We start from the raw sequence: 26,998 nt of genomic DNA, 5'->3' as shown, positions 1-26,998 counted from the left end.
CCGCTTTCTTGATCAAAACATGAGAATGTTCTTGAAGCGTTTAAAAAAAAAAAAATAAAATCTACATCAAAAAGTTTAAAAATAATCAGCAATCGACACTGTAAACAGTACACTGGCAGAAACTAGCTACCTGGTCTTGAGAAAACTACTCTGCAAGTAAAGTGTGGGAGAGGATGTCACCTACATCATAACAAAGGTGGTTCCCATTCGGAGCCTCCGTTTTACACGCTCCATGGGCACCTCACGCCGTAGGAAAAGCAATTTTTCAGAATGGGAACTTGGACAAAGGGAATGGACAACTGGCTTTTGGCCTACTTAATGTGATTGAGTTGAACCATGCTGAGCCATGATTCTGCTTACAGAAAAGAGGGGGATGCCTCTTTACACCTAGTGTGGTAATTTCAACCCGTGAAAACCAGACAGGCCTGCAAAGTGCTACCCAGGTAGAATGCTCTGTGTGGGGTTTCTCACACCTGTGCTGTGCACAGATGCAAGGGACATCACCAGGTGCAAGATAACGGAAGATCAGCTGTGTTAAAAATGAGCACATGTGAGAAGTTTTAATTGAAAGCCAATGAAAAAAAAAAAAAACTATTTTAACAGTACAATTTGTATCAGTACAATTTGTATGTCTTTTTTTTTGCCAAGTTGAAATGCTGTTTCTATGCCACCAGAGAAAATGGTTTGAAATTGTTACCACGAGGCCAATTCTCCTTTGGAAGGTCCTACCCGACCTTGGCAGTGTAATGGTTCAAGTAGCAATCCTGCTATTCCAACAAGCTGGAGTTAGGAAGAATGCAAAAAGTCGTAAACACCACGCAGGTGGGGAATTCCACTCGAGCAAATAAGGCTCTCATCCAGGGAAGCACTTATTTTTTAAGCATATGAATAGTGCCTTATACTCCAATGGAACTTCTCTGATGCCCAAAGCTATGTGCTTAAAAGCTTAGTTGGACTGGGCCCCAGGTCCTGAAATAAAAATTTGTTGTAAGTGGTACTGTACTGTAGCTAATGTAACTTACTGCTGTGACAAGAACCCATATTTTTGGTATTAAACTGAATAACTTCCTTTGCCAGCCTTTCACATGTGTATGTTTCGAAAGACATGAATATCTTGTAAACCTATACTAGTTCTCAATGTGTCTAGTAGCACCTACCTGGTTCTCTCAAACTACCATATTATATTAACATATTATTGCATTTTTCCACAGATGGGTATGGAGTGAACTGTAAAAACAAGCATGCAATCACATCAATGCAGACTTATTTCTTTAAAATGTCATACTGTATATGATTTATTATGTTAACACTCAACCACATCATATTATTTATGTCTGTATATTTTGAAAAAAAGTGCTGCTTTGATTGACGTCACCTTTTTTTCTTAGAAATTAACAAGATAAATGCTTCAACAAAAACAATTAAAATACTCTAATATTGTCCTTAAAAGGTTTATATTCTTCTGATAAATAATCTGACACAGCACCTTTATCTTCCATTTTACCATACTACATGATGTCGTACTTCAAACTCTCCCTTCCCCACACAAAAATAAAATCCCAGGAGAAAGTCCTTTACAGCAGACCATCATGCTTTTATGCTTCACAAAATTACAGCAACCAGAGAGAAATACTCTTTCGACAAAGGTGCAGAAGGTAGGAGCAAAACAAGCTCCAACTAGGCTAACTCACGTTCTCCAGTGTAGAATCGTTCCCAAGAGCTGTTATGGCAACCTTTTCATTTCATTGGAAGAGGAAATAAGCCAATGGGCTTACAGTGTTTTGTTGTCATATTTAAGAGCATGTGATTTTTCAGCTGTCAATTACACAAAAAAATTTCAGAAATAATCCAAACAGAGACTTTCACTGTGGAGCTAAAAGCATGGCAGGAATTCTCTATCATTCACGGTGACATAAGTTTGTACCTCACAAAATGCATAGACAGGAATTTAATATAAAGAATTAGTCCATTTACTGTATACACAAAACATATATCTTTTGTTTTAACACTTCTATTTTTCTTTTTTTTTTCCCTTTTTTTTTTTTTAATTTTTTTTTTTTTTTTTTTTGGCAAACCAACATAGAGAAGCAGCTCTGGAACTGCCAAATTAAAAATTGAGAATTTTAGCAACTCAATAGTATTTTTTAAGGATAGTAATCAAATGTGGTTGTAATTTAAAACCTGAGGCTGTGCACTGGTTGTTAGCTTAAAACTACCTTTCCATATAACATTGTGCTTCCATTGTATAACAAAGAAAAAATTAACAAGAACTAGAAAAGTTTGCTGCTGAACAGTGCTAGGACATACAGACAAAAAAAATACTAACACATGTTATCTACTCAGAATATTGATTTGAGTCATATCTAAAGGGATATAATGGACATTAGAAAATGCTTACTTGTGACTGACAGCTACTGCCAAAAAAAGTTGAATATGTATCAAATAATGTTTAATTGAATTTATTATATGCACTATATACAGATACTAAAATGCCTTGCAGTTGTGTCCCATGAACACTTCAAATTTGAGTAGGCAGGTGAGTTCATGTTTAGCAAATAAATTATAAAAACATAAATTACTCAGAAAATTCTCTAATCTTCGTGATTCCAAAAGCCAGTAAAAGGGTAGGACAAATTGTTTCAAATAAAGCACTATTATCTAACTTTGCAGAATCTGTATAGCTATTCAGCATGTTTTCACCACTGAAACATGGCATTGTTATCAAGGTACCACTTAAATCATAACAAAAAAAAGCAAAACAAAACAAAAAATTCACTGGACTGATCTGTTTTTTCCACCGAATCCAAACATAAAGGAAACTATACTAAACAGATTTCAATCTGTGTTTCCAAGGGCAAATGTTCCAAAAACAAGTTGCTTTTCGAATTATAGATAGACATGTATAAAACATTCTTTGTAAACCTCTAATCTTAGACTTAACATTTTCTGTAAGTAAATTAGGACCTTACCTAATAGCATTCGTTATGAATTTTGTTCTATGACATACTAGTAGGGACATGATAAAAGAAAACCGAAAAAGAAAGCTGCGTAACATTTAAAAATGTAGAAAACTTGGATTAAGATGATGATTAACATTGTTAAGGCTGTATATTCAAGCACTGTATGTTAAGAGAGCAGTGGATATGATTTTTAGGCAATAAGAAATGTCCTGTTTTACGCATGATACTGTAATTATAGAATGATGATGTCAACAGCTGATTGTTGGCATAAACTGGCTACTTATAGCAGGTATGCGAGTTAATAAAGATAGCAGAAGATGGCAGAAAGGAATTCTGAGAAATGATAGCCAGTTTTCTCCAGCAGTCAGCCTGATAAGTAAAACTCCAAGATTCTAGCTCTGCATCTAAATGAAATACTCTTTTTTCTCCTCTGCATTGACTTGGCTGCCTTCTGCATTGATAATGGCTGTGTCGGCATCAGGTGCATCTTCAGCTCCTTTTGCTTCATTTGTTAAATATGTTCCTAGAGAAATCAGTACAACAGGAAAGAAAAAAAAAAGAAGAAAGATTAGGGTTTTCTTTTTAGCTTTATGCTGCGTTATAGGAAGTACATTTCTAACAATGCTCCGATTATTTCATGAATGGACAAATATTTTTACACAGTTTTAGTATGCATCATAAAGGTATGCTCAGCTTTCTCATCTGCCTAAGAAATACTTACACTTTTTATACTGCTAATGCACATACACAAACTCTGTTATATTCACAATATTAAGGAAGTTATATCCACAATAAATTAAGGAAATATTTTAATAAAAATCCACTTTATCTAACTGCAGTAATATGCAATATATTTTGCAGTTCTAGAACAAGTGATAAAACTTTGGTTATTTCATGGAGTAATTACCCATCAAAACCAAACTAACTTTGAAGACTTAGATATTCAAAAACGTATTTGGTTTTTTATTTTATTTTAATGGCCACTGATTATTTGTATTTCTGTTCTTTCTTGATCATATCTATGCTTTAATTTTACAGAATTGTATCATAGTAGTTTCCAAGAATTACAAAATTGAGGCAGTTTTATAAACTGAACCATCTCACATTATACTATCACAGCTATTTTTATGCTCTGGATATGAATAAAAAGAATTGTGTACAATAATCAAATTTCCCTTTGTGAAAAGGGAAATTTATGTTGGCATAAGAAGTAAAACTGTTCATTCAGAAAAGTAAAACAAAAGAGACACACTTTCATTGGCTCATTGAAAAAAAAAAATCTTGGTTTTCCCTCAACGGTCCAATCAAATTAAAAAGATGTTTTTATGAGCTTATGTTTGCTAGGCATATGATTATCTAACATGAGGCTTAATGAATTAATACCAACACTCATCCTCTCTTCATTCCTTTTTAAAATTCTTTTGAGGGGAGTGGCATGGAATCAACCTATTTTTAACAACAGGTCTACGAGACACGCAGAGGTAAAATCTCAAGAAATGATTTTGGAATTAACTAGGTCAAAATCAAATCATAGAGAAGTCAGAAATCAGTGTCACCCCATCCCTGCTATCTCTAAGGGCAGAGGGGACTGAAAACGAAAAGAGCAGAATTATTAAGGTGAAATCACTGAATAAAGTAAAGCTTGCCCCAGGAATTAACCCCTTATTCCAGAGGGATCCTTGGTAAACTGATTTGAAAATTTGCCACCGGTCTCTAATATTATCTTTTGAATACACGCTTAAAATATCAATAAAATGTATTAAAAGTCTTGTTCACTTGATATATATATATATATTTTGAGAACTGCTATATAAAACTATGAGATCATGTAGTCAAGTGTCCAGGTTAAGGGCCAAAACCAAGGGGCAATCTTACCTCTTAGTCTCTCTAAATAACTGACTTATAAGATGACGTGTCCTCTGCCTTAGCCACTGGAAAACTGGTCAAAATTCACAGGGGCTGCATTTGCAACTGGACTGTGGACTAAGCTCTTTTATTCAGCCCATTTAGCAGATGGGGAAAGGCGAAAGGGAATGGCACATGAATTCCCACTGAATTCGTGCCACGCTTCCAAAAGTGACGGAACTTCCGCTAAATCCGTCCTACCTTTATGTCTTGCCAGGTATCGACCAAGGAGAATTATAGAACATAGTGTTACAAAGACAACTACAGCCACTATTCCTCCTATAAGAGCGTGGTCAGGTCCGGTCTGTCCAGCCAGAGCGTTTGGATCTAGAGGGAGAAACAAAAAGCAAGAGTGGTCCTACACAGACAAAATATGACGGGAAAATTCAGAATACCAAGATTTATACTGATCATCCTGAAAATAGGGCATTGCCTTCTTTAATATTCAGCATGGTTATTCCCACTTTTACCCCCAGTAACTTATCAACAACACAGTGCTGCTTGTATTCCCAGATTGTTAAAACCCTGAGGACATCACTGTTACAAAAAATATTACCTTATTCTTCTTTTGGCAGAGGTTATTAAATGGGAAAGGTTTCTAGTTTTGTCCTCATCATTTTACAACTGAAAACCTGGCCATAGCTATTTATAGAAGAAAAAACAAGGAACTGAGAATTGGAGATTGGATAGCATCAGCAGAATAGTGTCTGCATAATACATAATTTATAGAATTGATTCTCAGTGGGGAATCCTTATATATTCTTTGCTCTCCATTCCTATCCTATTGCACCAGAAATAAAAAGGTAGATAAAGTGCAGCCGTGCCAAGTTCCTCTGCACATGGCTGAGTCTGCATGAATTTGGTCAGATAAAGGTATCAGGCAACCTAAAGGATCATCATTCAGTCTCAAGTGTCAGTTTGTGAACTTACTACGACTGCTCGATTAATACCCAATGTGAGTAAGCCTGCAATAGATATAACCATGTATTAGCAGGCTCATTTTACTAACTCTGTTCAGAGCTCTAGGAATACTGTCAGATTCAAGCTTTCTGTGCTGCTCATGAGCCTGTTACATTGCCTGATGCTTCACAAAAGTTGCAAAGAAGCAATCATGGGAAATGGCACTATTTAGTGGAGCTTTTCAACAATGAACCAGCAACCTGTTACTGTTGACACACCAGATATATGCAGAAGAAGGTGAAAATTCAATCTAAGGATCATGGTAAGATTTCTATTATAATGAAAGCGCCTCTGCTATGAAGTAATAGTAATTGTCTGAAGATGCTATTAGCATGTACTGTATGCTGCAATCAGTCCACTCTCACTGCTTCAAGGGCATTTCCCTTGTATGAGCTGTTTATAGCCCACAAATAGTTTGCAAACAACTTCTTTGCTTTGCAAAAGGGAAAGGCAGGAAATATATTTACACAGAAAAGAGGGCGAGTCCGTGAAGATGATTAGAAGGGCCTGTGATACTGCTGGGGCAGTGTGATTCCTTAATAATATAATCACAGTCTGCTGACCATGATCACTGTGCAGCAGCAGAACGTATGGGTACGTCTGATGTGGGAATCTCATGAGGTTTAACAATGCCAAGTGCGAGGTCCAGCACCCGGGTAGGGGCAACCCCCCGGTGTCAACAGAGGCTGGAAGATGAACAGATCAAGAGCAGCCCTTCTGAGAAGGACGTGGGTGTGCCATGTTTGCTGGCAGTCCAGAAAGCCAATTGCATCCTGGGCTGATGCCACAGTGTGGGCAGGAGGTGAGGGAGGGGATTGTGCCCCTCTGCTCTGCTCTGGGGAGATCCCACCTGCAGTGCTGCCTCCAGCTCTGGGGTCCCCTGCACAGGAAGGACATGGACCTGTTGGAGCGACTCCATAGGAGGGCCACCAACATTAATAGAGGCATGGAGCACCTCTCCTATGAGGAAAGGCTGAGAGAATTAGTATTATGCAGCCTGGAGAAGAGAAGGCTTCAGGGTGACATAATTGGGGCCTTCCATTACCTGAAGGGAGCCTATGAGAAAGATGGAGAGGGACTATTTACAAGGGGATGTAATGATATGACAAGGGGAAATGGCTTTAAACTGAGAGATATTAATTTTAAATTAGATATTAGGAAAAAATTCTTTACTGTGAGGGTGGCGAGGCACTGGAAGAGGTTGCCCAGAGAAGCTGAGGATGCCCCATCCTTGAAAGTGTTCAAAGCCAAGATGGATGGGGCTTTATGCAACCTGGTCTAGAGGAAGGTGTCCCTGCCCATGGAGCTAGATGATCTTTAAGGTCCCTTCAGACTCAAGCCATTTCTTTAAGGTCCCTTCCAACTATGATTCCTTCCATTCTATGATCTACAAACATACAAGTGTACATAAATATAATGTTATATAGATTAAATAAAAGAATCATGTTTTCCCCTCCTTTTGTAATCTGTGAGGCATTCTGAAACCACACTTTCAGGTTTGCTGGAGCACAGAGTGGTATGGCCACTGTTACAGACTCAGTTCTGCTCTCCACGGTCACTGGGCTCATCAGACATGACTGTCACTTGTTGCTGGCTTTCTGAGCTCCCACATCATTCTCTTCTGGCTGCCAAGAGGACTTTGGGGAAGCTGATCACATCATGTGGACATGATGGCAAGTGGTAGGTTTAGGGCCTCAAAAAAAGCTACAAACACCTTATAAAGTCAGCTGCGGCTGCTTCCTCTTCCAACTCCACAGAGCTCCCAGCATGGTGCTGCTGTTGGTGGCACTGTGCTGAGCACACATAATCAGTCCAAGGGCACTCAGGCTCTGTTTTGATGATTAAAACTGAACCCCAAGTTCTGTGTACCAGCAGACTAGCAGGGGGAAGCAAGAATGCTGAAGCATTGCCTTGGCATAGCAAGAGCTTGGAGCGTGCAGCCATCCTCTCCTGTGCCTTGCAGGGGCTTTGTTTTCTGAGAGGAGCAAGGAGGAGGTGACTGCTCACTTGACAAGATGAGAGGTGACAGCTTGCTGCAGGAATGTCAGCCTGCTTGAGCCATCTAGAAAATTCCTCCTTTTGTGGTGCCTGTGGCAATGCTGACGTAAACCTGCTCCCTGCAGCACGAAGGCAGCACCCACGCGGGCTCTGAGGAGCAGGTCCTGTGTGCGACCTGCAGGAGATGCTCTTCTACAACGCTGGGTCAGGAGCAGCCAGAACATGTTTTCCCACTAAAAACTAACTGCTCCTGCTGGTATACTGGCAGTAACATTAAAGAACGAAAGGAGATATTTTAAGGGATAATGAACTTCCTGATGTAGATGATAATCCAGACAAGGGTTAGCACAGAACTTCAGAGGCATTTTTTGAAAAGTTGGTTGAAGTGCACAGCCTTACCTTAATACTCTGATTTACAGTGTATGTTCTCTGTGAGCTTTAATAAACATTATAGACAAAAATCTTCACAATACACTGAGATGAGTACTCCTCTCTGTTTTCATCCTATGTATAGTGAGTCACTCTATATAGTGACTCACTCCTCCTCTGACATACTTGATGTGACTACATGAAATGACCTAAAGTCAGCATAAACATAAGGTTTCCACCTAACAGTGTAGATTAATGAGATTCTAATGCTGCTATAGGTTGAAATTTTTAACATTAAAATTAATGTAGGCATTCGTTGGACTGCAAAAGTAGTATTATATATTTTGCTATAATCTCAACCTTGCTATCAAGGCCAAACTATATTGGTTAGCATTGCTAGAGAAGTTTGTCCAGGAAAAAACTTATACATGACCTATTACCAACGTACAATATTATACATATTATAATAATACATATGACCAATGAAGAATTAATTTATTGAAAAGAAAAAAGGAAAGGAAGGAGAGGAAGGGAAAGATGGAGGAGAAGGAAATGAAGATGGTTAAAAGTGGCCAACGTTTTCTCGGGGAACAAGCATTTTTTTGTCTCAAAATGAAAATCTGTACAACATAAACAATATTCTGAACAGGAAGCATACCTCATGAATAGTCTCCTCATTGAAAAATAATGTTAGCATTAAATATAAATATGCTCTACATTATGCATACAGAGTAATGCACTATACTTTTGCCTTTCATGAAGTGACCTAAGCCCCATGAGTGAATTATAGATCTGGGGATATCTATCACTGTATAAATAATTTCTATATCAAAATGTGCCTGAGCAGTATTTGAAAAATAGAAATACAGGGATTTGGAAACTATGCCTTTTTGTATTTTAGGTATCTATACAGCATTATACATAATTATAACCCAGCTGTTTCCATTAAAAAAAAATTAGATTACACTGTTACCGTTTCACATATATACTGTTTTTTCCTGCATGACCACAGACAGCTACAGTAGTCATGGCCTGAAACAGTGAAATTACAATTTTGCAATCAGACTAGGTCTTCTTCAAAGATCAGTTCTTCTGTTTATTTCATCTTTTGATAAGACTAAGAAAAACTTACGGAAAGATAATGACACAGAAGCTCTTAATTCTCTTTTATTTGCTTTTGTTCTAAATTTAGGAAGCCTCTTCAAAGTCCTGATTGCTGATGCTGTGAAGATGTACCCATTTTCAGCTTCTGGGATTTGGCCATTACTGTTTGTTCACAAACAGTGAATACACTTAAACAAAATAACACACATTTAAATTAAATAACATTCTTAAAATGGCTAGGAGTAAAAAAAAATGTATCGTTCACCAGGAAATTAAACACATCAGTCAAATCCTAGACCCATTAAATAAGTAGATATGCGCTTTTATGACCTGCTGACAAAGTTTCAGTGTAGAATATTTTAATATGAATTCACACTTTAGTTAAGCAGAGAAATTTTGGAACAGTTTTTCATGTTTTTGCATAAAGTATATGTTAATTATTCATCTAATTTCAGTTTCTTCATGCATAAGTTTCCTTCTTATTTATGCATAGTTGACTTGACTGAGCAGGCTGCAGGAAAGGGTCAGATAACCCTTTCCTGAGCCAAGGCAGAACAAGCACATTTGTGAATGCTGAAATGGCATATTTTTGGGAATATATGCTCAAGTAGTCCCCTCTACTGCAGAACTTTATCAACATGTATTTTTATCTCACACCTGAATTTTTTAAAAAAAGTCACTCTGAGATGACCTAGGTTTGAGGCATCCAAAATAATAATTTGTTTTGACCATTTCTACTAAAAGAAAAACTGGAAATAAAGGTCCTAATTTGCTGTGAAGTTTAAATAGCATTCATAAAATGAAGAGATATTAAGTATATGTATTATTCATAAATGAGTGTTCCTTAAGGCTGGGAAAAGAACAGGGACGTCCCATTTCTCACAGAAGGACTGAAACCACCAACCTACAGTCGCTTTTACTGATTTCATGAATAATCAATTGCTGTGGCACAGTAGAATCACTCCAACAAGGGATCCTGGGGCTCCATGTCACAATTTGGTGGAAAAATCTCTTCAAATGACTCCTGCTTCTTTCCCCACATTCGGGGTCTTTCTGTCACCCCCAGTACAATTTGCCAACACTTCACACTCTTGCAAAAGCAATTGTTTGAAGGACCTGGCTCAAAATCAGATCAGTAAAGGAATGTGCATTCTAGGGTGGAGAAACTCAAAAAGTACAAAAATTAAATAAATCACTCTGTCATATTTGAGAGTCTGTTGAATTGGTGCAGACAGGAGTGAAAAGGAGTGGTGGGAGACAGTCAACATTTCTGGAGAGAATCTGTCAAGCAACCACAAGTTATGAGGCATCTACAACTGCACCACTTTCAAGTGCTCTGGCCAGCAGAGAGCAAACTGCAAAAAACTACGGAAAGCAAGTGGTTTTGGGTTTTGTGGAGTCCACCAGTGAATGTGAGTTACATAGGAATATCACCCACTGACACTTCCCTGTATGTCAGCTTAATTTCCTAAGGAGAGATACCTTGTGTGATCACGCTCTCACTCTCTCCAAATTACTTAAGAACCATGGATCCATTTCAGCAAGTTTTAAGAGGCAGTAAAGATCTCAAGATTATTGTTTTCCTATAACTAACCTGAGAGCACAGGTTACAGCAGGAGCTCAGACCGTCCTGGATATCAGGGAAGGTGTAAGATAGATACCTTTATAAAAACCCTAGCAGAGACAGAAGTTTCAGTTAAAATCTCTGCCCAAGAATCAATTTTTCATTAGAGTTCTCAATTTTTCATTAGAATTGTGTCTCCATTGCAAATATTTTAGTGCCCAATATGGCACAGATCCCGTTTGAAGCTTTTCACATGGTTAGGTGGCATTTATAACATCTGAGCCCTTCCTACTTCACCTTTTTCCTCTTTCCCCAAAACCCACCCTTCCTGCTTCTCTTCCTTCCTGTCTCATAAGGGGTCAGTTCACACTGCAGTATTTCTATAATTCAGCTAAAAAGGCAGTCAGCCACAAGGCATCTCATGGAAACCAGAGGAGATTTCCTTCTGCAGCTTATGGCACAAACTTGGGTTTTAAGATGTAGTTAGACTAGTATAATCTGCCATTTAGTTTTGGGTTTTGCCATAGGACCTATATGATATTTAACTGTCCCACCAATGCAAATTTTGGGAAAAAAAGCGAAATCTAAACCAAACCAAACTAACCAAATAAAAAAAAACCCAACAGCAAAACGAAAGAAATCCCAAAACCTCAAAACCAGAACCTCAGTGATTTACATCAGTAGGAAAAAAGATTGAAGTGGGAATTTTCTCACAATATGGATAGAGGGTTAGACTGAAGTGATAGCTGACAAGGTATTTGCCTTAGGAAAAGTGGCAGTAGTGTTCTCTGTGATAAATGCTGGTAAGTAGAATTTACTCATTTTAGCATCTTAATTTGGGCACCCCGGAGTTCAATTTCCCTTGCCTGGCCTAGAGTGCTGAAATAGGTACTTTTAATCTCCTTTTGTAATATACTACTAACCACCAAAATAAATGTACGTGAAACTTGTGAAAGTATTGTTAAGGGGGAAAAGAAAGTTTCTGCACCTTCATTTAAATTGCAAAGAGTAGCTGCCCAAAGGGGCCAGTTGCGAAATTCATTGAAAATGTGTTTTGTTATTAACCAATTCCGAACTTAAAATATGTGACAAGCTTCTTTTTTCCTTCAGTGCCTGAAGCAAAGAAGAACAGTGTACTAATATACAGCATATATAAACTGCTATTTTAATAGTAGAACACCATCAACCACACAGAAGACAGGCAAGGAAAAAGTTTACTTGCAAATCTTCAAAGGAATTTATAGCCTTTTCTTCCCATGTTACTGCAGTAGCACATTTGGCCCATTTTGCCTCTGTTTTTTTTTTCACAGTACTGAATTATATATACATTCCTATTAAGAAGAGCCCACATCCCAGAAGGATAAGTCCCACACTAATGTGCAGCTGAAAACTACAGCCCCTTTTGAAGAGCTCATGCTGCTTTCGTGAATCTGAGACTTTTTTCAGTGGAGAGAAAAACCCAAATGTCTTCTGATGTGTATTCGTGAGTAGGTGGCCCTTGTCAAAGTGAATAAAAGCATTACCCTTACCTATTGATTTTGTAAATGTATTTTTTTTAAAATGCTTAGAAGAGAACTGTATACCTACAATGTTAAGATGAAAAGTTTAACAATAATTTTCAGGGTCCTTAGAGCCTTCTTCCAGATTTTGTGCCTGTGTCATTGACATATGGGTTTTTTTAAGATTATTTTCTTTTTTAATGCTGCTTTAAAAGGGAACAGTTCCTCTAATTAGAGCACATAAAAGATTTTTCTATTGACAACATTATATTTTTGGCTGTCAATAAACTCATTAATTGCTTTAGACTTTCTCTTAGAAATAAAAAGATCTGAAATCTGCAACTTTTTTGTCTTCATCTTATTTTCTGTAGAGGATAATTAAGTCAGTTCTGAGTCTGAAGAAATACTTGCAGCCCATCCAGCTATAACTTCTTTCTGCTGAAACAGGAGGCTATAGGAAAAGAGACAACTGGCACAGATGACATGAGAATTTCCCTGTTAAATTGAATGAGTTAACTGTTCCAACATTTTAATTTTCATCTTCCAGTGAAGTTCCAGAATGCTCAGTGCCTTCACTGTAGAAAACAAAAAATAGCAAACTGAAGTTTGGAAACACCTACCTATTAGATGTCAAAAAAACCCCCGAAACAAACCCCAAAAACCATCTCTACCTAGAAAATCAATAAATATAAGAGGATCCCTACTCTTCTTGGTTTTCTTCATCAGAAAAAGGCCAGAGACCAGATGAAGTAGGTGAGTGCACAACTCCTTTTCCTGTCACCAGAAGTTAATTATCTATATAAATATTAAACCATGGCCTAATTAACACAGAAACTGGAAATGCCAATGTCCTTTTCTGCTCCCTTCCTCGTAGTACCGCTGAGTTGTGGCTTTCGGTTCCTTCCCACAGACTTTGGTTTACTGGAGAAAACGCGACCACGACTGTGTGGGAAGGGATCGTGGCACAAGGGCTCTATGGAATTTGCTGAGCGTGGGCATCTGTTGCTGGCTGCCACTGCAAGGGCCGGGGCCAGGCACTCAGATGGTCTCTGGCAGTCTTATCTTGCACATACTGTGAGAAAGCAACTCATTATCACCATAACTACACACCATGAACTGTGGTGAGACTGCTAAGGGAGTCATCGCTCAAAGCATTTAAGAAAGTTACTCTGCTAAATTAAGGAAGTCCCAATAGCTCAAGCCTACTAGAAAGGAGCATAAATATTCCCACTGTGACCTCTTTGCCACCTTGTTTTTTGTGCTGTTATGTGAACTCCCTCACAGATTGCTTCTCAGAGCTAATCAGCGAGAGCTCAAATAGTAAATACTCCCTCAAGTAAGCAGTGGAAGAAAGACACACTTTTAGTTAAGAAATGGCACGAAACAAGTGGATAGAGAGGATCAGTGAAGTGGAGAGAGAGAGAGAGATGGCAGAAGCTGGGGAGGAGAAGGCTTTCTCGCCTGTAAAGCAGAGCCACACACATATAAAGGTAGCCAAGAACAGGTACAGTTGTATAAGGATCAGAGAGGCAGCAACAGATTCACAGTTATACAAGGTACAGTGTACTGAATACGTTCATGAGAGTTTTAAAGCCAAGAAGGGCAGATTTAATTTAATTGAAGAACAGCTCTAATTAAAACTTAAGTCTGTGGTGGAAGAAAACCTATTGTTCAAATGAATTCTTTATGCTTGTCATACTAATTTTTTCTTACCAAATCAGATTAGAATAATTATAAGCCTATAATGACATCAAAACACCCCAGTAAACCAGCCACTTACAGCCAGAATCTGACACCTTATTCATGCTGAATAGTAATTTAATCTGTCATGGGACTACTCAGAATGAGTAATTGTAACAGAATTTCTTCTTTGGCAGTTAGTAGTATATTTTATCTGTCAATATATCTCCAGAAGATTAGCGAGGCATATTTGAGGTTAGGGTAACAGATCCAAGAGAGGATGTTGACTGATCCAGCTCATCTCAGAAAGAGAGATGTGAGAGACATTAGCAGAGACAGTCTGTTGTAATGCACAGAGTAACTGAAAAGAGGAGTAAATTACTGATAAGAAGGTGTGCACCACTGTGAATATGTGAGGCATCTTCTATAGCTGCTCTAATTAGGGTATAAAATCTTTTGCAAATTTTTTGGGACAGCAGTAACATAACATGAAATTTCTGCCCAAAAAATAAAACTACCTTCAATTTGTTTGAATTTTAGCCTCTGGCTTAATTGAATTCTATCCATTCTTTATGCCAACAATATTTTCCCCATTTAATAATGACATGCTTGATGGAATCCAATAGCTTAACCAAATTCTCCTGTGGGAACATTAAGACTTGTTTTCAGATGCCTTAAAGTTAAATACCATCCAGCTATTAGTAAGACACCGTTTGCTCTTCATGCCATTGATTGGTAACGGATTTGCTAAGAATAACATTGATCTTTGCTCTCCTGAAACCTTTCTGTATTCATTAAAAAAATAAAGCCGCAGATTTTGGTTTATGGGCAGGTTTTTTTTTTTTTTATTTTTTTAAACTTGGCAGCATGCATTCATTTCCAGCAGCATGATCTCTACTGTCAGCACCACTAGCTGCAAGGCATCCAGATTCTACCAAGGGGGTCACACCCACACCAGTTTCCGACCGACGGATTCATTTCCTACCTTCTCCTGGGACTGAAAAATCAGAGGTCCACTGTAATTGCTATGTATATTTCAGATTAAATAAACGTGATAAAAGCCTCCATCTGGCTGTTGATCAAATGTGCAGAGGCAGGCTGATTTTCAGTGACATATTACAATATGTCTCTTGTAACAGTCCCTAATGCCATCCTGTAAATTACTTACATTTGGGATTACTTGACTACGGCAGACAGAAATATTACTCACTGTTTAAGTGCTGCCTACTGGGAGTATGGGAGACCCGGTCTAATCTTAAAGTTGTTAAGCAAGGCATTAAGAAATAATGGGGCCATGTTTATTTTACTAAATGCTGATTGTGCTCACACTATTTGAAGATGGCAAACCCAATTTAATAGCAGCCTGAGCTTGTTCCTGATGCTGGAAAGCTGTAGAAAGTCTAACACTGGGGAAATAAGTGTAAGTAGTGTGCTGGAACAGTTCTTGAGGAGAACTTTAAAAATCAGACAAGTCTGTAAAATGTGCCAATAGTGTCAAATTATATACTATCTGCAGCAAAAGAAATGCAGATCTCTGAACAGAACTTCAGTGGTTCAGGGCCTTCCCTTAAAGAAAAATCCCAACCAGCAACTTCAAAAAGCAACAATACAATTTTCAAGGGAAAAAATAAAAAATGATGCTGCCATTTCACCATTTACTCTACAGTTCTCCTTGCAGTGGTGGCTGCAACATGTGGAGAGTCAAAATTTAGTACATTGCTGAAGTTCTTCTAAAAACTCACAGTAAGAAAGAAAAGCTGGGCAAAAATGTATGGAGGATATTCACAGAGCAACAAATTGTGGTTAGAAGGGCTGTTCTTATGATTTACAGCTTCTTGAGCTTTATAACTCACAGAACAACAATAAAATTAATTCAAAATTGAAAATACTGGTGCAAATACCATCCCCTAGTCAAACTATGGATATTTCTGGTCACATTGTCATGGTTCTTATGGAACATTCATTCTGTCCAGAAAGTGTACTAGGATATTCTGTGTAAATCAAGATGCTGCCTACCAAGGAGAGCTCTGACCCTGTAAATTGTTGTTCTAAAGCTGAGCAGAAAGCCCTTGCTGCTCTACAGCTCTTAAAAGGACAGCATCTTTATATTGCGGTGTTAAAATTAGTTTCCACTCCGACAATGGTCTGGAAAAAGTTCTTGGAAGCATTATGAGCCTAGGAAAAATCTCATGGGTCTGTTTTTGCTCCAGAAGTATTCTGCTCATCTACTATTTCATCACTCCAACAAGTAACTTTCCCTTCCTTTCCCTATTCAGTTCTTATTCTAACTGCATGAGATTCTCCATATAAACCCTTTAACCTAAATTGTCTCATTAGCCCACATCACTTAGCATCCACTCTTTCTTAACTGAAGTGGTTCATTAAATGACATTTCCTCTTAAAAGACCTCTAAGAACTTAGTCCTCTCTTTAAGGAAGTCAAGAACACAAAATGTGAAAGCAGAAAACAACGTTCCAAACAAAGCTGGAATTAATACAACTCATCCAAACACCACTGCTGAGCTTCTTTTCTTTCCCTCTTTCCGTCTTCCTAACAAGACTGCTCCCTTTACATTACACCATGTAAAGCACATGATGGTTCTCTCTGAAGTATTCTGCACGCTAAAACTGATCAAAAACAAAGATGGTCTTCAATGATTTTGTTCATTATGGTATTCTGCTTGATGCAGAAGCTTTTGTTAGTGAAATTTTAGTTATGACTATGTAACCAACATCTCAACATGTAGCTATCTAACCAACATGTAGCTCGTAGACAGTACACTCAGCTGAAATCCAGAGATTATTTCTGAAAGGTGTGAAGCCAAATGTGGATATTTCAAGGGTGTTACAGCCCTTAATTCAGTAAAACATGCAGGCACCCAACAAACGGGACTTAAAACACGATTAAGCACCTTTGCTGAGCTGCAACTGGCACGTTAAATCCCAGCTTCAGTTTGCAAGGCACTGGCTACCAAAGGAGACACGGGTAAATTTAAGAAACAGGTAGGAATCCTTTAGCTGTGAGAAGCAGTGTTTTTGGACTTCTGGAAAGCTTTAGCAGGCTGCTCCTCCTCCCGTGGAGGTGAGATTCATGAATTCAGAGCCCATTGTGACGGCTCCTCTCTGCCACCAGCACGCCTGGCTCTGGCACCAGCAGCAGCAGCGAGCTGGGCAGCACATAATCAAAGAGCCCCCCTCGCTGGCAGCTGCCTCTCATCAAAGACCTGCTCTTGTCACCTGGGCCGAGAAGGCAGCATGTGGTCTGCTCCTTCAAAATCTATTTCCATACTTAAGGTGGAAAGGGGTTTTTTTTTTTTTTTTGCACCTCACAGTCCAGCAAAATCATAAAGAAGTGCGCTTGCTCTGCTGAGCTGTGACTTAATCTGCACCCAGCGATGTGTGAGGTGTTCCTCCAGGACATCACGCTGGCGACGCCCTTTAGAGACAAAGGTTTTTCCAGGGAATAAGCATGGAAAATCAAATTTAAATCCTTGCCTTACAACAAATTCCCGAGTGTGTGCTTCGGCAAAGTGTTCTCTTTATCTGAGCCAAAGTTCCTCTAAAGCAAAGTGAGACTCATGAACAATATCTTACCTTGACTCACAGAATGACTTGTAAAAGAATGATTTTTAGATGTTGTGGTGGTAGTGGTAAGGCAGGTACTTCACTTGCCCTTACAAACAATATTTCACCTAAAAGTATTTAAAAATATATTTGAAATGGGGTTTCTTGGGTTTAATTGTTTTGATTGTATTTTTAATTTTATTTTTTTTATAAAAGGACAGAGAGCATCTATTATTATGACTTTGCATAATGAAGAAATTAATAGCTGGATGCCTTTATTTCCAAGAGATAAGACTGAGTAAGATAGTCTTACACAGCTACATTACTGAAAGTAATTCACATCAGATAATTGATGAAGATAAAAATAAACAGAAATATGGGAATAAGCAGAAATAAAATGAAACTACTTCCAGATTATGGAAACAAACAGAGAAGTACTAGGGATGTTGTTAAACGTTGTTAAACAGGTCAACATGAACCCTTGGGTTCATAAATAACCTTGAATTTAATAGGAAAAGTTGTCCCATTTTAATGATGGAATCATTGAAGATGTATGTCAGCTGACATAAGAAGGTAGAATAGAATTAATGTTTAAAAAATGAACAGCTATAGTCTCCTGGCTTCAGTTTTCTTTTTCATCCCAATAAGGCCTACTTTCTCACAAGCGCTAATAATTTATGCATTACAATTAAACTTAGAAATTATGATGAAAACTTCTTTGTATTTAGTTACAATAAGTTCCTAATATCTCTGAGGAGCAGTTAAATATTAGATGTTTTATTTGTATGCTAATCAAATGCAACAATACCGTTTGGGACTTTAAAATTACATGAAGCAATCAAACCTGTCTCTAGCTGTCAAGGTTTCAGGGAATGGTACTGCAAAGTAAGCCTACCATTTTTGTGACCACCAAGCAACAAAAGCAATCCCAACAGTCACAATAAGAGACCCACAAAATGTTAATGTTCTAAAATAATGTGTGTACAGGTAGAATGACTTCTCTTAGTAATCTAAGTGACTGTTCCAGCACACAAAGATATTTGGTAGTTCAAGGGACATTCGTGCCCTTCATTACCATGCTGTCTAAGTGGTTAAAACTTCATGGCACTCTCTGCAAGTAGGAGCCACAATGCAATATATTTCACATATGTTAAGTATGACAATGTTTGTGAATGACACATAATAATAAAAGAGCAGCAAATCCATAACCTGCCGAGGTCAGCTTAATTTGTGGCTGCTTGCACTCATAGACAGAAAGGTGGTTGGGGGCTGGAGCACATAATTCATGAGGAGATGCTGAGAGAATTACATCATTTTGTGCTTAAGAAGAGAGAGTTGAGGGAGAAAACAAACACTTGCTATCTCCAGCTACTATGTGGGAAGGAGAAGAGATGATTGAGCCAGACTTTTCTTAGATGTGCGTGGAGATGAGAGACAATGGACACAAGCTGGAACATCAAAAATCCCAACTAAAAATTAAGAGATTCTTTTTCACCACAAGGATGGTCAAATGCTGCAACAAGTTACCTGGAGATGCTGTGAGTTCTCCACACATGGACATATGAAAAAATCACCAGAATGAGGCCCTGAGCAACCTGATGCGTGGTGGCCCCGCCCTAAGCTGGGCTTGGACCAGTTGATCTCCAGAGGTCTGTTAAAAATTTTATCCTTCTAGGAGATGGGCCATAAGCCACCAAAACAAAGAATGAATGAGGAAAAAAAAAATAAAAATGAGATTTCTGCATCTTAAAATGGATAGTTAATAAATAATTAATAATAACTAGCATCCAGCAGATGGATGCCAAGATCCTACTACTGCTTTAAGTTGTACTTTCTCTTGTCTTACGTTGTTGCCATCACTGTTACACTCAAAAATTCAATAAGCTCACCAATTACTTTTCTCCTACCTTCTAGTAAAGGACACACATGAATCAGGGAGCAAGAGTTCACATAAAACCTTAGAAATTACATCACAGAAAGCAGCTGTATGTTGGTAGAGGAAAATTCTATGTGATATAAAGGGCAGTGTGTCTTCCTCTAATAATTTATTTTTTCTTGAAATGTATATGTTTTTTTAATCTCAAAATCAGGGTCACAGCAACCATTCTAGAAAAAATAATAAAAAAAATCCACACTAGATTATTTCAGAGAGTGTTTTACAAAGCATTATACATAATGAGAATGTCAAAGATCAGCAAATTGTTCCAATGGACTTTCCATCAAATTAGATTTACAATTACTGAGGGGTTAGATTTGCAAAGAAATGAGCTGACAGTTCAGCATTCTGTGGCAATTGCAGTATTTTCAGTAAGGATTTCAGTTTTATGGCCAGCTTGACAAAACTAGTGTAATTCTGTTTTCCTCAGGTATAGCTAGGTTTATTTATAGCAAGGTCAACTCATTTGAAACATCCTGTATCTCTTTACTCACTAGAGAAATCGCCATGCAAGTAATGCTCTGGATGGATGGTGTTTCTCTGTAATAGCAGGGAGTAAGAACCAGCAACCACAGAAACTGCTTCTCTGCCTGTCAGACTTGATATTCAATGCACAAAACATTTTGTAGATAAAAATATACTGAAGCTTATCTCCATGTAATAACAGTGAGCACGTATTTTTCCAAGTACACAGTAGACCCCAAACACAGCAGGGGCTCTGATGGAACTACCACATGGAAGCCCTCATCTAACAATCTGACAACTAAATATATGGTCCAAATCTTCCACACAAACCTGAGGAGATCCGATCCTGCCGCAAAAATTCCGGCCAGGAATTTCTCTCCGCCCCCAAATCCTGCGAGAAAACATTCTGGAGTGCCTCAGCCATCTCTCTTGTCCTCCTGCTCCCCTACATACCTTGCTCTTTGGTAACATAACTTGACTTCAAGCAGAGTAAAATTTCTCAGAATACCTGTTAATGATGTAACATCCAAACTATACTTAGGAGCGTGCTTGCACTCAGTTTTCTGGGTCTCCTGCCTTCCACAGCTCTTGCTTCTCTGCTACTTTTTCTTGAAAGATGCTCACACAGCTTCAGCAAAACTGACAATTAAAATGACTTCCCCAGTGACACACGCATCTGCACAAATCCTGTTACTGCCTTGCTAGTGTTTCTGTTACTTCCTGCTATTCCTTTGGAAATGAAGAATTTTTCCTTGTCCCAAAAATAGCCTCCACGAGACCTCTGGCATCATTTTTTTTATTCAACGTGCTTCTGTACTCAAGATAAGAAACCAACCCACACTTAAATATCTTTAACACCACAGTCTTAAATCAAATTTGAGCAACAAAGCCATGAAGTGTGTTCACAAAAGCCTGGCTTAAAGCCCTTGAAAGGATGGAAAGAAAAATGCACCCCTGACAGACACATCCTTGGATAACTAATATGCGCATGCCCGGAGGCAGCAGCTTTTTGGCTGAGCTGATCATCTGTGTACCTGCCTGCCCCATAAAGTTGTTTTAAATTCACAAAGTAGGTGTCTCTGGCCCCAAGTCGCCTGAGGGCCCAAGTAATTTGTTTCACGTCAAGAGTGTTAAATGCACACTTGAAAACACTGAATTCCAACCAAACTGTACTAACCACAGACATTTTATTCAAGATGCAACATGAAGAGGAGCAGAATCGTTATGTCTTACTGGGGATGCGGAGATTAACAAAGAATATTTAAATAAATACAATTCTTGCATGCATGGAAGAGGGTGAAAAACCCTGAAAATAGTGAGGGCATCACCACAACAAAATTACATGCCAAGGCCATGACCACCTTTTCACTGCGAGACAGAAATGAAGTCAAGTTCCCAGAAGTGGGTAGTCATTTTATCTGAGAAGTTGGGGTTTGTGAACTTAATTCAAGGAAACACCAATTTTGAATGGAACTGGCTTGGAGCACAGGTAGAGAGAACATATGAGTTATTGTACCCAAGAACAGTTTGAAATGTGTCATTCAGCACTGACCTCCTCTTCTGTAGTTGACTCCTTAGCACCATGCACTGAGTATCAGATTCCTTGGCCTCATTCTCTGTTGACTAGGTGCCCCTAGAAAGGCAAATTGCTCGTGGAAAAATAATTCAGAAGATGGATGCAGTGACACGTCTCCTGAATCATCTCCCTTTCATGCACTAGCAAGTGTGTGCTGACCAGCAACGCTGTGATTTGCCCCTGGGTATGACCAAAATGTTCTGGCATTCTTAATAAGATATGAACTACTGTCAGCTGGGTAGTTTCTTTAAAACACTTCATCTATGAATGAACTGTGATGCTGTATTTGAAGATATCATGTATGAAGAACATGGCATCACAAACATGTTCCCCTACTGTCTGTAATGGTTAATTTGATTCTTGACTGGATGTTCAAGAGAATACAGATGTTCAGTTAAAATCCCCCCTCCCCTCCATCTTACTTCAGATGTGTGTGCCTCTATCACAGCTGGTGATTGGAACATGATGGTTTTAAGCACATGTACATTTAATTGATAGGGTATATTATTCATTTAGATTCACCTCTATTCAGTTTAAACAATTTACTTTTAGCATTTTATGACAGGAATTTATAGTAAATTGAATAATTTTCTTTACTGTTAACAAGTTAACATTTTTATAAGAGCACAGAAGAAAATAGTGAAATCTTGGAAATTTTTCTCCTGAGCATTGCATTTTTACAGAATTTATTTTCCAGTTATCAATAGAGAGTCTGTAGAAGTTAAGATGCACAGTTAAACGTAAATCACATTGTCCAGTGCTGCTTAAATTTGTTCTTTGAAACATCTGCTTTTCAAGCTTTATTTGCCTGTCTGGTGATAGTCAGACAAATTACTGCAAGATATTTTTGCCCGAAGAGATGTCTGTCACGTGGCAGAGAAAAGAAGTTGATGTGGCTTTTTCTGCAATATGCTGGGAAAAAACAAGCTTTCCCAGACAAAACAAATACTTTGGTTTTCCATTAGGTCCACAAAGAACCACTCCAGCCAACCCTTTGAACAAATACTATCATGACTGAGTCCCTCATCAGAGGCTTAGCCATGAACAGTTTGACATTGTGTATGCTTCATGCTTGCTTTGCTTGCACTACCTAAGGATGCAGTCTTCCTCCCATCTGACTCAATGCACATTTCAAGCTTGTAAATATTTTAACCAAGGCAAAATTACCACCAAGATCTGCTGGCTGACAGAGATGATTCTCAGCCAATACAAACCGCTTCTGGGAACTCCTCAGTGTGAGGTGCTCAAAGACGTGTTTCTTAGTATGCAGAACACAAAAAGCACTTCTGAAAAGCAGTGAACAGGTATTTTTCTCATGCACATATGTATGTCATGGCCTGGCATGCATATAAACATATGCATAACATATCATCAGGAAGACTTCCTGAACTAGATTTATAATCTTTAATGGAAGTCTTTTATCTCAGAGCAAAGAACAAAGTCCAGAAGTATGTACAGCTTGGTGGGAAAGAACAACCCTTGTGTTGGTACATCCCCTGTGGCCAAGTCCAAGCAGCAGGATTTCAGTAAAGGTAATATTTATCATTTCAAATCGCACATTTTGGCATGATGTTTTTTTCATTAATGGGGGATTTTTTTCAGAGACAAGTATTATAACCACCTACCACAGAAATCCTCGTTTAAAATGCTGGCAACATAATGGAAAATATTAAAAAATTAAATTTGTTTAGTCCGTAGACTCGCACGGAGAAACAAATACTAAGGGAAGTGCTAGAGAAAGTCTCTCCTTTAAATTCCCAGTTTGCAAAATCTAACTTCAAATTATTCCACCTCTTCATATGCCAACAGCAATGTAGATAAGTTTACTTGAGGAGCAAAACACCACATAGTGTAAGAACTTCAGAGTATCTTCCTTTAAAGAAGCAACAATGTGCAGGGGATCCATGACACAACAAAAGCACAAGTTCAAGGGGTTGCTTAAAGAGACAAAAATGTTGTGAAACACTCCAATACAACACTTTGAAATGTCTCATATGTCCCTTCTGAGGAAACATAAAAAAATGGTGCCTGTGATTGCCTTTCATAACTGACAACAGTGTTTGATATCAGATCTTCCCTTTTGAGGCAGAGCCCGTGTGAAACAAGCAGCTGTGCATCAAAACCAAAATATTCTTCCAAAGAGCTACAAGAAAGGCCCAAGACATAAAAGGACTGATAATTATAACAGCACAAACCTAATGAGCTCTGAGTGTAATTGATGGTGAGTTGAACTGTTCTTTCAAATCAAACAATCAAACCATTTTCAACATGTTCAGGGAGAGTTATTCTAGTGCTAACATTTTAATAGTGTTTTTACACCTACGTTGTGCAGGAAGTTTTTATTCCCAGAACACCCTGAAAACTAGATGACTCATTTCAATAGGTCACACCTCATGAAACCTTGCAAACAAACTTGAAAATCAATTATAGAAAAAGAGATGTTACACTGGTTCTGGAAATTTTGGAAAAAGCAAAACCATGTTTTCTTCACAGCATTATGTGCTTAGTAACATTCTTGATACAGGAACATAAACAAAATATTTTAAGAGATTTTAAAGAAACAGAAGAGACTGGAAATACTGTGAAAGGGAGAAAAGAATATGTCCTATGAATGCAAACCTCTTTCCATCCATTTTTCTCATTTCATTTAGCTAATAAATATTGTTGAATCACAGAGATGCAGACATGAGTTTTGGTGCTTCCTACATGAAAGAATGCTCTAAAATTCAGCAGAAAGAGTTACTGTACTTGTGGATGAAATGAACCAAGACCAAGAAAAAGTACTGGATACATTTTTTCTCTCTGTTTGGCAGAGCTGGGGAAAAGAAAGGCAGATTTTCAGAGGTTCCTTAGAAGAATAATGAACTAAAATTAGTGTGACCTTCTCTTAGTTATCGCTGTTATTATTAGTAGCAGGAGTAGGAGTACCAGTTTTATTTTACATATATAGCACTCTGTATCATTCAGGAAAATTAGAATTAGTGTTATAAACTGGTGCTTGCTTCCTCCATAGGCTCTTTTACACACTATTTAAAAGAAATTATACGGGATTCTTTAAATAGTGATTCTTTAAATAGTGAGCTCCCTGAATTTCACTATTTCTATTCTTAAGGCATTGAAAGACAGAAGCATACCGACAGAGAAATTAAATACATGCCTGCATATCCCTGTGAATCTTTGATTTTTCTCTGTGAAAACCACTCAAGCAGAAACCAGGCTTTAGGAGCTGCTGCTGTTTCCTTGCTGTGTAAAATGCAGCCCGCTGGTGCCCAGAACTGCTGGGTCCCTTCCCCACACTTTGGGAGTTGCCTCCTCCTGGCAGGGAACCAGCTCAGAGCTTTGCCCTGTTCATCCATCAGAGCAGTTAAAACAGCAATGGTACAAGGGAGCTCATGGGTTCTGCTTCATAGTTGGCGTGTGTTCCTTCAACGTTATAAAAAAGGGGATGTAGAGGCATGAAATGACATCCTCTCTGAGAAGAGTGAGGATGGGAAGAGCTACAAAGGTGAAACTCAGCCCCTCTAAGAAGATCAGCAAGAAGATTCAATCAGCAATACCAGATTTCAAAGCACAATACTGGTCGATGCTCTATTCACTGTTGTATGATTAGCAAAAACCAGATGGGCAAAACATATGTATTTTAGGATGCTTTACCTTTCCCCCCCCCCTTTTCTTTCTCCAATTAGTTGGTTGCTTTGCTGTTGCTAAATTCCTTTTGTTTTCATGGAATCTCATTTTCTGTCTGCTGAATCAAAACCGAAGAAAAGAAGTGAGAAAATGATGGAGCAACTAGGCAGGTAAAATCCTTGTAAATCCTACTCTGAACTGCTTAATATTCTGAATCCCCACTTCAGGGAGATAAAAAATCCTGTTGCATAGTCGAGTTGCACTGATGTCTGAGCAGGAAGAGTTTACTATAGATTTGGAAGCTTTGCTTCTTAAAAAAAAAGGAGAGAAAAAGCGAGAAATTAGGATTCTTCTGTTATGCTGGGGTTTTCTAAAACACAAGCCTCACTGATAAACAGAAATGTAAACAAACAGAAATTAGAAGCACTAGAAGTGGTCACAAACTGCTGAAGGTCTCCATTTAATTAGCATTCAAACTACTAGTGAACCGTCTAGCTCATTTTGATTCATTATGAAACACTACTGGAGAAACAGAAAAATAACATAATTCCTAATGATTAAGACTGCCATTATGTATATTTGTATAGGCATCAGACTCTTTTCAAGTTGCTGGGACCAAGCCAGGATTCCAATTTTTGCCTGAAGCAGGCAAGAGCCTCTGCTGAAATGAAACTTTAACATCCCTATTCCAAACAAAACTAGGCCCTGAGAGTGAGTGTATGCTCAGTTCAACTGCCTGAATATACACACGGGGGCAGAGTCTTCCTCTGCATCATCTGGTGGAAGAGAAGTGCTGTTATATATATTTGCTATATATTCTTTAACGTATTTCAAGCATCTTGCCTAGTACAGTTGTAGCACTGCATTAAGCTCAAGTACGACCTTTTATTTTCTTTAGCACAAGAAGATATAATTGGGATGTATTTAATGGATGGGCCAAGAATCAACTCAATACATTCTTCACCCACCCACCCTTAACTCCCCCAAACAATCCGGGCCTGAATATTCCCTCACATATTCAATGCAACATGCACAATATTTTATACATGGAGCTACTAGTTTAGACTCACAGAGCCTGAGCACTGTAAGCTGCTGTTATTTGACAGTCTTCACTGATGTGAAGTAGCAAGGAGCCTGTTCAGGGTATAAAAAACCAAGTAACTTGGATGAAAATGTCTACAGAGGTTATTAACTTCTACCTATTGAAGCCTCTCTAGTTGTTTCCAGTAATTCTTCTCTCACTCATGAATGGGTGAGTATTGACAAAGAAAGGTAGAATCCAGACACTTTTAAATTTCCAGGGCCAAAAGTATGTGTTTCTGATTTATGACTAGATGTGAAAAAGCTGTTCTTTCTCCTGCCTGTGTATCAGAGGGGGTTGGGTGGACTGACCAGGATGTGTGTCCTCTTAGCAGCTGGAGTTTCACACCAGGCACTTCAGTAAGAGCAGAAACCAAACAAGGCATGCTACAAATGAAAACAACTGCAGCAGCTTCATTGCTCAGCTACAGCCTGGGACCTCGAGAGCAGCATGGCTCTCCTTGCTCTCTGCCCAAAAAAGCAGAACACAGCTCCAGTGGGGTGCCAATTTCTGGTATTTACTCTTTCAAGACAATAAGCTGTAAGAGCTCTGGTGATGTACCTCAGGTCACAGCATCACCTTTGCTGTATGATCTTCCTGGGAGCATGCCTGGATACGAAAATCAGCTTGAATTTTATGCATATCACCAGAAGAAAAAAAAGACCAATAAAAAGTCTCTAACGAAATAGCACATTTTCCCAAAGAAAAACC

The 26,998-nt window shown here is 38.4% G+C and overlaps 1 protein-coding gene across 1 annotated transcript in view; it reads right to left on the bottom strand.

Annotated features, from left to right (window-relative positions):
* Positions 1-1,266: 1,266 nt before the first annotated feature.
* CADM2 (cell adhesion molecule 2) overlaps positions 1,267-26,998 on the bottom strand; it is a 245,512-nt gene continuing 219,780 nt past the window's right edge. The window contains exons 11-12 of the mRNA XM_029961467.1: positions 5,067-5,192; positions 1,267-3,483 (exon numbers count right to left, since the gene is read on the bottom strand). Of these exons, the coding sequence (XP_029817327.1) occupies positions 3,365-3,483; positions 5,067-5,192 (245 nt within the window). The 3' untranslated portion in view covers positions 1,267-3,364. The remainder of the gene's footprint in view (positions 3,484-5,066; positions 5,193-26,998) is intronic.

Source organism: Manacus vitellinus, unplaced genomic scaffold (genome assembly GCF_001715985.3).
Source record: "Manacus vitellinus isolate BGI_N305 unplaced genomic scaffold, ASM171598v3 scaffold_35_pilon, whole genome shotgun sequence".
NCBI classification, from domain to species: domain Eukaryota; kingdom Metazoa; phylum Chordata; class Aves; order Passeriformes; family Pipridae; genus Manacus; species Manacus vitellinus.
This window is presented reverse-complemented; position numbering and strand designations above follow the sequence as displayed.